This window comes from Pseudorca crassidens, chromosome 2, assembly GCF_039906515.1.
Source record: "Pseudorca crassidens isolate mPseCra1 chromosome 2, mPseCra1.hap1, whole genome shotgun sequence".
NCBI lineage: Eukaryota > Metazoa > Chordata > Mammalia > Artiodactyla > Delphinidae > Pseudorca > Pseudorca crassidens.
The window spans coordinates 8,810,907-8,824,852 of record NC_090297.1 but is presented as its reverse complement, the minus strand read 5'-3'; the positions used below and the strand labels follow the sequence as shown (position 1 = coordinate 8,824,852).

The following is a 13,946-nucleotide window of genomic DNA, read 5'->3' as shown; positions in this document are numbered from 1 at the left end:
AGGGTGGCAGTAAGATCTCGTACGAAAGCTCATTGCCCACTTCCTGGCACATAGGAGGTGGTCAGGTGTAACTACTGGACAGGATTCTCTTCTTCCTCTGCTCCCCCAGTAGTGCCCAGCATAGGACTGGGCATACGGAAGGTGCTCAATGGTGAATCACGAGGCTCTTGGGAGACAGGAGGGTGTGCTGAATGGCCCCCCAAGGGCCTGCTACGGATATTCTGTGAGAGGAGGACGCGCCCCCCTGCCTGGCTCACCTGGTCTGGCAGGCAGTCTCCAGCGGCGCCATATAAAGGCTCCAGATGCCCAGGGCAGCAGGCATGGTGAAGAGCACAGCCAGCCAGCAGCAGGACACGATGAGAGACATGAACAGGCCGAAGTCGTGGACGGCCGGGATCTGGCAATGGGGAAGTAGAGGGGGGATGTGGGACCACCAGGCCTGGAGCCCAGGGGGCCTGGGGGCTCTGCAGCGAGGCACTCAGGACCCCCGACCACCCTCAGACTGAGGCAGGATGAGGAGGCCGGGGCTGCTGGACCAGAGGCACTGGCCTAGGAGGTGGTCAGAGGGCCAGGCTGGTGCCAGGGGCAGGGCAGGGGAGGAAGAGTCCCACCTTTGGTCCACACTGCAGCCCTCTGCCCGGAACAGTGCTCAGCACAGAGCAAGCGCTCCATAACTGTGATTACATGAAGGACAGAGGAAGACGTGCCCTGTTGGAGCAGGCCACGGCTCAGCGAGGGGGAAGGGAGGGAAAGCTGCTGTGATGGGAATAGGGAGGTTGGGTGTGCTCCCTGCCCAGGGTCACAGGGACCTGCACAGGGCGTGGCAGTCAGAAGGAAACTGTAGCCCACAAGCAGACAGGCCTTCACTGTTTGTGAAACACTTTCACAGTCATCTCATGTCAGTCCCTGATGATCCACACATGAGGAAAGCGAGGCTCAGAGAGGTTAAACAACCTGCTGAAGGTCACACAGCCAGAAAATGGCAGAGGTGGGATGTGAACCCAGCTCTGCCTGTTTTCTGGATGTGGTTCTCTAGGCAGGCCTGGAGAATCCCAAAGCACCTAGTGGTTTCTAGACAGGATCCTCAGCCCAGGTCACAAAACCTCTCAGATTCAGGCAGGCTCACTGTCCTCTAGGCTCTGTTGGCACCAAGGACCTGGCCGAAGATCCTTCTCCTGAACCCAACTCAGACGTGAAGGAGCGCGGGGTCAGCGAGAGAAAAGTGAGTGTGAGGCATGACCCTGTGGCGTGAAGCCAGTGGGTGGAGAGGGCCCTGGACCCCGCTCAGGAGACATGGGCAGGCTCACCACTTACCAGCCGGGGGCCTCTGGAAACCGCCAAACGCCCTTGAGGACGGAGGTTGGATTATCATTAATGAGCATCAGTAAGAAACACTATTTGTATTATTATAATTCTCCCATTGGTTAAGTTCTGGTAATGACGACTAGTAGCAAACATGGACTCTAAGCGGGGCAGGGGTAAATTGGGAGACTGGGATTGACATATACACACCACTATATATAAAATAGATAACTAATAAGGACCCACTGTAGAGCACAGGGAACTCTACTGAATACTCTGTAATGGCCTATATGGGAAAAGAATCTGAAAAAGAGTGGATATATGTAAATGTATAACTGATTCACTTTGCTGTACACCAGCAACTAACACAACACTCTAAATCAACTATACTCCATTAAAATTTGTTTTAAAAATGAGAAAAGAATGGACTCGAGGGACGTGGCAGGAGCCTTGAGGCAGAGGCTGCGTGGCCCCAAGAGAAGGGGCGGGTAGGAAGAGCAGAGACCAGGGGCCAGGCGTGCACGGGAGGGACGGGGAGGTCAGGGCGGGGGCAGGGCGGGCTCCCACCTGGGAGAAGACGTTAGCTGCATAGGCGGCGGCCGTGGTCAGGGAGGTGAAGAAGGTGGCCTTCCCCGCCGTCTGAATGGTATGGGTCATCCGCAGCTGCGGGTCTTCCAGGTGGGTGGCCTGGCGGTAGGTGTTGATGAATACAAAGACGTCGTCCACGCCTGTGGGAGGGAGCCCCGGGCCAGCAGGGCTCAGGGTCACTCTGCTGTGTCCACGGTCAGACCCAGCCTGGGCCAGGAACCCAAGCCCCACCCTCCATGCTCCTGGCTCCTCACCCCCGTCCCCACCAGCACCAGGCCCTTTCCTCCAAACCTCAGCCCCCTTCCCACCTTTCCCACCATTCTTAACCTCCACCCAGAAGAGCTACCCATTCCTTCCAGCCCGTGGGGGCTCCACCTATCATATGCCAAGGATCCCCCACCACTCATATTCTACCCACCCACCACCCCAATTCCAAGGCTCCGAGGTCTGGAAGGGGACTTTCTGGAGCCCCCATGGAAGCCAGGCTTTGCCTCCTGGAAGAAGGCCCTTTTGGGGACAGAGTTCCCAAGTTCCCAAGGCCCATTACCATGGCAACAGAGGCAACTCACCAATGCCCACTATCACGAAGGCAGCCACCCCATTGAGGATGCCCAGGTACTGGATACCAAAGACCACATGGTACAGGAAGAGTGCCACCAGGCAGCTGAGGCCGATGCTGGCAATTCCGAAGAAGGACAGGAACACTGGGCAGGGCAAGAGGCACAGGGGACGGATGGAGTGGGTGGACCCAGAGGAACGCACCTCTTCAGTGTCCCTGGCCCCTGCTGGGTCCTGCCTCACACACCCCCAACCCCAGGGAGTACCTCTACCACCCCATCTGAGCCCAGCACAGTTTTCTGCACCCAGAGAAAGGGCTGGGCAGGAGGCCTGAGGCGCAAATGAAGCCATTTTTGAGTAGGTTCATCTTTGCAGAACTTGTCTCAAGTGCTAGTGGGGAATTGTTACATATTTACATCTGTCCCCCCAGTAGACTAGAGGTTCCATGGGGGTGGGAAGTGTGTCTGTGATGTTCACCATGTGTCTGGATCCCTGGCACCTTAGAGCATCTGGTACATAGTTGGTGCCCAATCAATATCTGTTACATGGATGAATGAATGTCTTTTCCATTTTTGAAGGTATGACCAATCTCTCATTCACTTGAGCAACCGGGAGTACCTACTGTATATGCAGAAAGAAGCAGCTAGGGTATATGGGGAGATGGTGGTGGAAAAGTAAACTGGGGGACCAAGGGCAGCTGACTGGGACTATAGAACAGGCTACAGAATAATTCATAAGGTGTCCGATACTCCAGACTCCCCAAAACTTACCAGCAAGTTTATCGGCAAGAAAAAGATGGTCAAAGGGAAACACGTTCAACTGTGGGAGGTCATGGGGATGGGGGCCCTTGGGCATGGCCCAACCTGCCTCTGAACCTCAGTCTACCTGCCTGGGGTTAGAAGGTGATGTCTGAGCACCCCTCCCCCCACCAGTTCTGACATAGTGGATTCAAGACCATTTCTGGCATTCCTGAGCAGGAAGACTTTGTCCAGAGAGAAGCACACTGGAAGAAGAGAAGGGGCTGGCTCCACGTGGGGTTTTGAAGAAACCCTACCTGAGCAGGAGGTGAGAATGTAGACGAGGGCGGCAATGCAGCTGCTGCTGATGAAGGCCAGGAGCATGTCATTGTTGAAGGTTCTGCGAACCTCGTAATCAAAGAGGTCCGTCCCCCCATACAGAACCTGCACTTTGCTGAAGGAGGGAGGACACAGAGAGAGGAAAGACGGAGTGGATCAGAGATAGAGGAGGTCTGGGAGCCATCCACCTCACCAGTGTCTCTTTACCTTGGCTGTACATTAAGATCACCTGAGGGACTTCCAAAAATCCTGATGTCCAAGCCATACTCTAGACAAATGAAATCAGAATGTCTGGGGTGGGACTGAATTATCAGTGAGGTTGAGGCCACTGCTCTACACAAATAATCATCAATTATAGCCAAATTCTATGTCACCTCCCAATTCTCAATTATCCACAGCAAAATTCTAAATTCAAACCAGCTTTCAGATACTGTTTTACACCGCTAGTGTGCATTTAACAGCAGTTGTTCTTAATAAGAAAAACTTCACCAAGCCGGTCAAGTTGGGTTTTAAAATACAAACAGGAGTGAGATCTGCTTCTGGCCAAGATGGAGTAACAAGGTGAAATCTAGATTTACCTTCCCAGTGAAACTAGTGAAAACCATAAGAAAATACATGAGACATGAGATAACAAAGAATGGTGATCGCTGAGAGGTGAGAAGCAAAATGGACCCTATGCTTACCCTGACTTACTGGCTTGAGAGAGTTTCCAGGCTTCACTGCAGCCTAATATATGGGTTAGTGACTTCTCGAAAGAGGCTGAAAGTTTTCCAAACTTGATGAAAACTATAAACCCATTGATTCAAAAGGCTCAAGCAATGGACCCCAAGCCCCCCAAAACCATGAATAAAACAACAATGCACATCATAATCAAATTGCTCAAAATCAGTGACCAAGATAAAATCTTAAAAGCAGCCTGAGGAAAAAGATGCATTACACACAGAGGAACAAAAGTAAGGATAACAGCAGATTTCTCTTCAGAAACAATGCAAGTGAGAAGACGATGGAGCAAGGTCCTTTACCAACTGGGGAAAAAGTCAACCCAGAATTCTATACCCAGAATTCTATATCTTGAAAAATATATTTCAAAAACAAAGGCAAAATAAAGACTTTTTCAGTATACAAAAGCTGAAAGGGGGCTTCCCTGGTGGCACAGTGGTTAAGAATCTGCCTGTCGATGCAGGGGACACAGGTTCGGGCCCTGGTCCTGGAAGATCCCACATGCCGTGGAGCAACTAAGCCCGTGCGCCACAACTACTGAGCCCGCACTCTAGAGCCCGGGAGCCACAACTACTGAGCCTGCATGCCACAACTACTGAAGCCTGCACACCTAGAGCCTGTGCTCTGCAACAAGAGAAGCCACCGCAATGAGAAGCCTGCGCACCGCAATGAAGAATAGCCCTCACTTGCCACAACTAGAGAAAGCCCGCACACAGCAACTAAGACCCAACGCAGCCAAAAATAAATAAATTTTTTAAAAAGCTGAAAGAATTCATCTCCAGTACACCTGCACTACAAGAGATATTAAAGGAAGTCCTTCAGGCAGAAGGAAAATGATTACAGATGGAAATATACATCTACACAAAGGAATAAAAAGGACTGGAAATGATAACAACATGAATAAATGTACAAAATTTTCTTATTCTTATGTAAATCTTTTAAAAAGATAACTGACTGTTTAAACAGAAATAATAATAATGTGGCATGGGGTTTATAACATATATGAACATAAAATATATGACAACAATAGCATAAAGGCCAGGAAGAAGGAAATGGTGGTATACTATTCATATATAGTACACACTATACATGAAGTGGTTTAACATCATTTGAAGATACACTGATAATTTAAGGATGTATACTATAAACCTTAAAGCAACCACTAAACTAAATATTTAGAGCTAAAAAAACAACAAAGGAAATAAAATGGAATAATAAAAAATTCTCAGTCTAAAAGAAGGCAGAAGAGAGGAAAAAGGGAACTGAGAATATATGGGACAAAGAGAATAAAATAAAATAGTCTTAGGTCTAACCATATTAACAATGCATTAACTGTAAATGGTCTAAACACCCCAATTAAAAGGCAGAGACAGTCAGATTAGATTTTAAAAAATCAAGACACAGCTGCCTACAAGAAACTCACTTTAAATATAGACACAAATGGTTAAAAACAAAAGTGCAGAAAAAAATATGCCACGCTGACATGAATCAAAAGAAAGCTGGAGTGGTTACATTAATAACAAATGAAATCAATTTCAGAGCAAAGAATATTACTAGGGATAAAGAAAGTAATTTAAAAAGGATAAAGGGCTCAGTTCATTAAAAGAATACAACAATACTACGTGCTTTGGACCTCACAACAGAGCTTTAAAATACATGAAGCAAAAACTGATAGAAATAAAAAAAGAAATAGACAAACCTGCAATTATAGTTGAACAGTTCAAAACCCCTTTTCTCAATGATTGCTAGAACAATTAGACAGAAGATCAGTAAGGATATAGAAGACTTGAACTACATAATCAACCAACTTGACTTAATTGACATTTATAGAATACCCCACCGAACAACAGCAAAATATACATTCTTTTCAAGTGCACAGGGAACATTTAGCAAGACAGACCATACTCTGGACCATAAAACAAAACTCAATAAATTTAGAATAACCTAAGTCATACAAAGCATGTTCTCTGACCATGATAGAATTAAATTCAAAATGAGCAACAAAACACTATCTGGGAAATTCATAAATATTTGGAGACTAACACATTTTTAAATAATACAAGGGCCAAAGAACAGATCAAAAGGGAAAATTGGAAGTATTCTGAATTGAATGAAAATGAAAGCATATGTCAAAAAGTGTGAGATGAGCTAAAACAATGCTCAAAGGTAATTCTATAGCAATAAACACCCATATTAGAAAAGGAGAAAGCTTTCAAATCAATGACCTCAGCTTCTACTGCAAGAAAGAAGAACAAGAGGAAATTATACATAAAGTAGGTGTAAGAAAGGAAATAATGAAGATCAGAGCATAAATATATAAATATATAAATAAACAAACAGAATGATACTAAAGAAAAATCAATGAAACCAAAAGCTAGTTCTTTGAGAAGATCAATGAGATTGATAAACTTTTAGCCAGACTGATCACGAAAAAAGGAGATAAAACACACATGAAAGAAGGGACATCACTACAGTTTTTATAAATATTCAAAGATAATAAGGGAATATTGTGAATCACTTTGACATTTTAATGAAATGTCATTTGACAAGTTCATTTGACAATTTCAATAAAATGGACAAATTTCATGAAATAGACTACCAAAGCTTGTACAAGAATATAGAAATAACTTTAATAGCCCTATATGTATACTTAAGAATTGAATTTGTAGTTAAAACCTTCCCATAAAGAAAACTCCAGATCCAGACAGTTTCATTGGTGAATTCTATCAAACGTTTAAGGAAGAATAATACCAGTTCTATACAAACTCTCCAGACAGCTGAAGAGAGGAGAATACTTTCCACCTCATTCTGTAAAACATTTTGATACCAAAATCAAACAGAGATATTACAAGAAAACTACAGCCTAGTATCCGTCATGAACATATACCAATGAACAAAGAATACAAATAGAATCTAACACTATATAAAAAGGATGATAGATCATGACCAAGGGGGATTTACCCTAAGAATGCAAGGATGGCTTAAAATTAAAAACTCAATCAATGTAATTCACCATATTAAACTAAAAAAGAAATACTGTATGATCTCCCTCTAGATGCAGAAAAAACATTTGAGAAAACTGAATATTCCTTACTGATTAAAAAAAAAAGACACCAGCAAATTAGGAATAGAAGGGAACTTCCTTAACCTGACAAAGGACATGTACAAAAAAACCTACATAATCCGGTCAGGGATAATACAGGGTTCTCCATTCTCATCACTTATTCAACATTGTACTGGATGTTCTAGCCAGTGCATTCAGGCAAGAGAAAGAAATAAAAGGCATCCAAATTGGAAAGCAAGAAGTAAAACTGTCTTTATTAGCAAAAGACATAATTAACTATGTAGAAAATCAAATGTAATCTACCAAAAATCTTCTAGAACTTATAAGGGAGCTTAGCAAGGTTGCAGGACCCAAAGTCAATTATATTTCTATATGCTAGCAACTAACACTTTTCAAATGAAATTTTTAAAAAAATACCATTTACAATAGCATAAGAATATGAAATAGGGATAAATCTGACAAAAGACATCACATACACCACATTCATTAGTCATAAGACTAATATTGTTAAGATGTCAGTTCCCCTCAAACTGACATTTGACACAATCATAATCAAGATCCCAGCAGACTTTTATTTGGAGAAATGGACGAGCTGATTCTAAAATTCATAGGGAAATGCAAAGGACCTAGAATAACTAAAACAACTTTGAAAAAGAACAACAAAGCTGGAAGACTAACACTTGGACAAGACATGGTATAAAGCCACCATAATCAAGACAGTGTAATACTGGTGTGCAAATAAAAAATAGATCAATGGAACAGAGCAGAGCATCCAGAAACAGACTCACGTATATACGGACAAAAGATTTTTGTCCAAGATGCAAAGGCAATTCAGTGAAGAAAGAATGATCTTTTCAACAAATGATGCTGGAACAACTGGATAGTCATATAAAAAGAATAAATAAATATCGGCATGTTACAATATATACAGAGTGTTTATAGTGTATGCCTTGCACATATACAAAGATTAATTAAAAATGGAATATCACAGATCTAAATGTAAAACCAGTTTTAAAGTGATCAAAAGATCTAAATAGTCACCAATGAAGATAAATGGATGTCAAATAAGCATGTGAACATCACTGGTAATTAGGGAAATTCAAATTCAAACTGCAATGAGATATCACCACACACCTAGTAGAATGGCTAACATTTTTTACACTGACCATACCAAGTGTTAGAGAGGTTGTGGAGGAACTGGAGTTCTTATACGCTGGGTGGGAATGCAAAATGGTACAACCAATCTGGAAAACAACTTGACAGTTTCTTAAAAAGTTAAACACACACCTACCATATGATCTAGTCATTTCACTCCTAGGTATTTATCTAAGACATATGAAAGCACTTGTTCACACAAAGGCTTGTTCATAGCAGCTCTATCTGCAATAGCCAAACCTGGAAACAACCCAAATACCCATAAACAGCTGAGTGGATGAACAAAAGGTGGCACCTCCACACAATGGATACTACTCAGCATTTACAAAGAATAAACCATCTACACATGCAACAACATGGATACAATTCAAAATAATTAGGCTGAGTGAAAGAGAGCAATCAAAAGCGTGCATACTATATGGTGCCATGTATATAAAACTCTAGAAAATGAAAATGAATATACAGTGATAAAAAACAGAAAGTGGTCCTGGGGTGGCAGTGGGAAGGCAAGGTGAGGCAGGATGGAGTGATTATCAAGGGGACATGAATAAACTTCTGGGGGTGACGGGTCTCTTCATTATCTTGATTGTGGTGAAGGTTTCATGGTGTATACATGGGTCAAAACTAATCAAATTGTAAACTTTAAGTATATGCAACTGGTTGTATATCAATTATACCTCAATAAAGCTGTTTAAAAAGCCAAACAGGACATTTAAAAACCAAGTAGAAAAGATCTTTGGATTATCTACTTTGTTGAACTAAATGGATTAATTGATCTTTCATTAGAGTAGAAAACTGAAAGTTCAATCAATTGTTTATTCATTCATTCATTTGTATAGCTTTTATAGAATGCCTTCTAGGTTCCAGGTCCTGTCTTAGTTACTGGCTATAAAAAGACATGGGCCCAAACTTTTACTCTCAAGTAGAAAGGAATAGCTCATGCAAGAACAATATTCTTGCCTAGAACTACTAAAAAGTCAGATAAAATTGAGAAGTCATCTGTTTAATGACATTAGAGACTTCCTGAAGCAATGAGAACTAGAGGGCTAAGACTCCAGAAAGCAGAGAACCTACAAAAGGTAAGCTTCCCTTCTACAGCTGCATTTACCCTAGAGGTATTTGCTGATTGTGAACACAGGCATGAGGGTAAAAATCTAGGCGGGGAGTCAGAAAAACTAGCAGAGCTTTGGGCAGAGTCTTGCAGACCAGCATAGCATAAAGCCAGTTTCTTCCTCAGCACTTCTGCCAAATACTGGGGCTGTGTGGAGTATGAGGCTACAAAGCTAAGCAGAAAGGCTCTGAAAAACCAGAGTAGAGATATTTTTAGCAGTTTCGAGAGACAAAGATTAGGGTCTGAAACCTGTCAGGGGAAGGGGCTCTGCAGAATACTCCAGGCTCTCAGTTGAACATCTTAGAGAACCAAGGGCAAACTAGAGGTAGGCTGAGAATTTTCAGTATTGCAAACCTGCCTCGACTTTGTGTAACTGCTGACTATTTAAGGTGATCAGTCACAACTCCATCTGCCTAGTGGAGGGAAGGATAAACTTTCTCTGGAAGAAATAACATCATCTGGACCTCTATGTTTTTATATATAATGTTCATCACTCAGTAAAAATTACCAGGCATACTCACAGGCAGGACTACATGACCAAAAACCAAGTGAAAGAACAGACCAAAGAAACAAATCCACAAGTTATCCATAATAACCTAATAACTTAATATGCTTAAGATGCTTATGGTGTGTATAAGGGGCTCAGAACAGTGTGTGGCACAGGGTAAGCACACAATAAATGTTAGCTCTGATTATTACAGTAGTTGCTCAATAAAGGAACGAGGGTATTTCAGTCAGATTCATTCCTCCTGTGCCGGGGGATGACTTGTCAGGGCAGAGGACCAAGAGGCACTAGAGTTACTGCCCTGCAGGACTGACAGATGAGCTGTCCAATGGTCTTTCCTGGTGGCGAGAGGCCCAGTTGTATTCTCAGACACACATCCCAAGGGCTGGAGGATGATCAAAGCACCCACTGCCCAAAAGCTCTTTCATATCTCTTAGTTCGTCTCCTCCTAATGACTGCAGAAGGGTAGCAGGAGTCATCATCCCCGTTTTACCAGTATCAGAGGCCCAGAGAAGTGAAGTGACTTGCCCACTATCTCCCTGGATAGTAGAAGCAGAGAGGAACTCCTTATGCCCTGGTCAATACTCTTTCCACAAAGCCTTCTAGCACCACCTCAGGAGAAAATCAATACCAAAGACCTCGAGGGCAGAAGTTCCTCCAAAGCTGTCATGTTCACTAAACTATCAGCACTGATCAGGAAAAGCGTCCTTTCATCTGTCAGAGTGATGATGAGGATGTATCTGGCTCTGCCCGTGATCTGAAAAGAAAGATCTCCTAGGGAAAAGGTTGCAGGTAAGGGGATCTGGGGTTTATGAGAAAAGAACCACCTGGAAACCAATTCCCTATGCTAATACAGCCCTTTCCTGGTACAAACAAGGACAGGCCAGGCACACACCGGGTGCAGCTGGACTGCCTACCTAGTGGACTGCTTGGCCAGCATGGCCACATAGGTGACCACAAAGCTCTGAAACTTAGCCCGCTGCTCCTCCCAGCGATCGTCCACCGAGTAGTAGTTGGGCAGGGGCGCTCCAAAGAGGATCTCGCTGCGCAGGAGGGAGCTCTTGAGGTTTTCTGCAGAGAGGCCTTCGTCCACATACCAGTAGAACTCCGGGTGAGTCATGGCCAGCTCTAGGGAGCCTGCAGGGGCACAGGTCAAGGGGTCCAAGGAGCTCAGTGGGTCAGCTCCCAACAACCCTCCAACATCCTGCCTTCCTCAACACCTCACCCCCTTTCTGAGGAAATGGAAAACTGTCCCAGCTTGGGCTACCTCCAACTGTCTCTAATAGAACGGATGGTTTAGAGAAATCACAGCTGTCCAAGGGGAGCAGCCCCCCAGATATGCTCAGGCGGCTCCCACTAAGTTTACACCTTCATTTCAGCTTGAACCTCACCTAATTCAAAGGCTCAGTCTCTGCAGTCCTGTAACTCCTTCCCATCCCAGTCCCACCTCCACCTGCTTAGAACCCCGCCCATGTGCCCCTTAAAAGGCAAACCCAAGCCCCGCCTCCACAGCCAACCTCTGGCCCCTCCCCATCCTTTCTCAAGTCCCATCCCTAACGTACTTCAAACTAATGCACCTTGATCTTCCTGCAACCCCAGCCTCTCTCCAGATGCCCAGTTCTCTGTAACCACACCCCACCTTCCCTCTAACCAACCTCACGCCCAAGCCCCACCCCAAGCCTAACTCTGGCCACAGCATAACTCCCAGTCTCCCTCAATCCAGGTGTGCACACAAACCTTCCTTAACTCCCTCAGATCCCATCTTACACCCAACCCCAGCTCCCTGCCCTTCCTCAATGATGGCCCCCAGGCCTGCCCAGCACTCAGCTCCAGCCTGACTCCACCTCACAGCCAACTCCGACCCCATCCTCCGACCAGTCTGTAAAGCACTGAGTCAAGAATCAAGCCTTCCCTTAACCTCCAAGCCCCGCTCCCAGCCTCATTAACCACCCCCTTCCCTTACAAGCCCCACCTACCCTCAGTCCCCACCCCTTACAAGCCCCGCCTCCAGCCTCCTTCAGACCTGGTCCCTACAGGCCCCACCCCACCCACACCCAGGGCTGCTCACCCCGGATGTCGGCCAGGTCCTGGCCCATGCCATCATAGTAAATCTTGCCACCCCTCTCAGTGGGAAAGAAGTAGGTCATGAGCGAGCTGGGCGGGGAGCAGTAAGAGTAGGAGCCGAGCGGCAGGTCTTTCAGCACTTCATGGGGCTTCCAGCAGAACTCCCGGAAGCCCGGGTGGTCCATGATCTTGCGCTCAATCTCGTGGATTGTGACCAGCCTCTCACTCGTGAAAATGTTGCGCTCTGCGTCGCCACGCGCCAGGAAAATGAGCTCGATGCGCCAGTGCGCGTGCGTCTGGGTGTTGGCGCTCACATAGGAGCGTGAGTAGTCCCAGCGCGAGGCGCCGCGGCGGGCACGGCTCTGATTGGCCGCAGCCGCCGTGGGGGGAGGGGCGCTGGGTTGGCGCCGCCCATTCTTGTCCAGTCCCTGGTTCACCTGGGCTTCACTCTGGTTGGCTGCCAGGCTCCCCAGGGGTGGAGTCGCTCGCCGAAGACGCCCGCTCCGATTGGCTGCTGGCTTCTGAGCGGTGGAGGTGTCCCACAGTCCTGGGCCAAGCCGCAGCGCGGCAGGGACCTGGTACGGGGCCCGGGTGGCCGGCCGTGAGCGATTGCCTGGATGTAGCTGCTGCAACTGCTCTGTGATGAGGCGTTGGAGCGTCTCAGAAGTGAAGTCGGCCAGGTCGCGCCGGTTGCGGCCCCAGGACCCAAACTGGGATTTGAGCGCCAGCGCGAGGGCGTCGAAACGCTGGGAGGCCTCATGGTTGCGGATCTCAAAGGCATTGTAGGAGATGTCAATGTCCAGCGGCGGGTAGTAGAGGAACATGAAGGCTGAAAGAGCCATGGGGATGCTGCAGCCGAGGAAGAGCACCAGCCCCGCACAGCACGGATTGGTGAAGGCCCAGCCCAGTGTATTCCAAAAGCCTGACGCTGGGGGCCGGGAGGGCAAGGTCCAGTGCCGCCAGCAACACTGCCCCCCTGCCCCAGCTTGGGGCCCCGGCTTCTGGGCCCTCCTAAAGGCCTCACCCGTTGCTTCCTCCTCCTCTTCCTGCGCCTCCTCTAGCCACACATCCTGCAGCAAGGGGTCATCCTCCGGGTCCATAGCCTACAGGAGAGGGAGAGGGTCAGCAGGCTGCAGAGAAGGAGAGGATGGTGCCCAGTAGCTGCAGTCGCCCACCCTGAGCGTTAACCCTGCCCACTCATAACCAAGACAAATACTACAATGGAATTGCATCAAGCAGGCACTTAACTGAATTCAACCACATGTGTACAAAACAGAAAGAAAAATCCTATTATTTGCCCATCACATCTCCCAACTAGATCAGGGCTTTCAAGGTCACAGAAAAAGGAGAATCACAGCCCAGTTGCAAACAGAAGAGAAATTCCTCCCCGTGTAAGGGATATTCGAGGGGAATTTTGAAGATGTATGATTTCCCAATTTTTGCTGCATCCTCTGATTTTAGAACTCAAAGCCAATGTGAGGTGTGACTTTGCTGCAATCACTTTTATTTAACGAGCAACTGTAAAGGCATCCAAAAGTATCAGGGTAGAAGGGAAAGAGCATGCTCTTTGGAGTCAGACCCTAGTTTGCATCCTGAACCTCAGTCTTCATCTGTAAAACAGAGGTGGCCATTCCTGCCTCACATGGCTGTGGGGCGTGTCAAGGGTGGAAGCACGTTCAGTCTGTGGAGTATATTATCACTTGAGCAGATTTCTTTGCTTCTCTCTGGGGACTGTAATGTGCTCAGCCAGTGCCCATGCGGCTCTTCCAGGGCTAGATGCCTGTCATAGTTCCGCTCAATAAC

The 13,946-nt window shown here is 46.4% G+C and overlaps 1 protein-coding gene across 2 annotated transcripts in view; it reads right to left on the bottom strand.

The window, feature by feature from the left end:
• DISP3 (dispatched RND transporter family member 3) overlaps positions 1–13,946 on the bottom strand; it is a 51,638-nt gene that overhangs the window by 19,568 nt on the left and 18,124 nt on the right. For both annotated transcript variants that reach the window (XM_067720441.1, XM_067720452.1), the window contains exons 2-7: positions 12,148–13,246; positions 10,997–11,216; positions 3,503–3,639; positions 2,460–2,594; positions 1,870–2,030; positions 258–397 (exon numbers count right to left, since the gene is read on the bottom strand). In XM_067720441.1, the coding sequence (XP_067576542.1) occupies positions 258–397; positions 1,870–2,030; positions 2,460–2,594; positions 3,503–3,639; positions 10,997–11,216; positions 12,148–13,243 (1,889 nt within the window). In that variant the 5' untranslated portion in view covers positions 13,244–13,246. The remainder of the gene's footprint in view (positions 1–257; positions 398–1,869; positions 2,031–2,459; positions 2,595–3,502; positions 3,640–10,996; positions 11,217–12,147; positions 13,247–13,946) is intronic.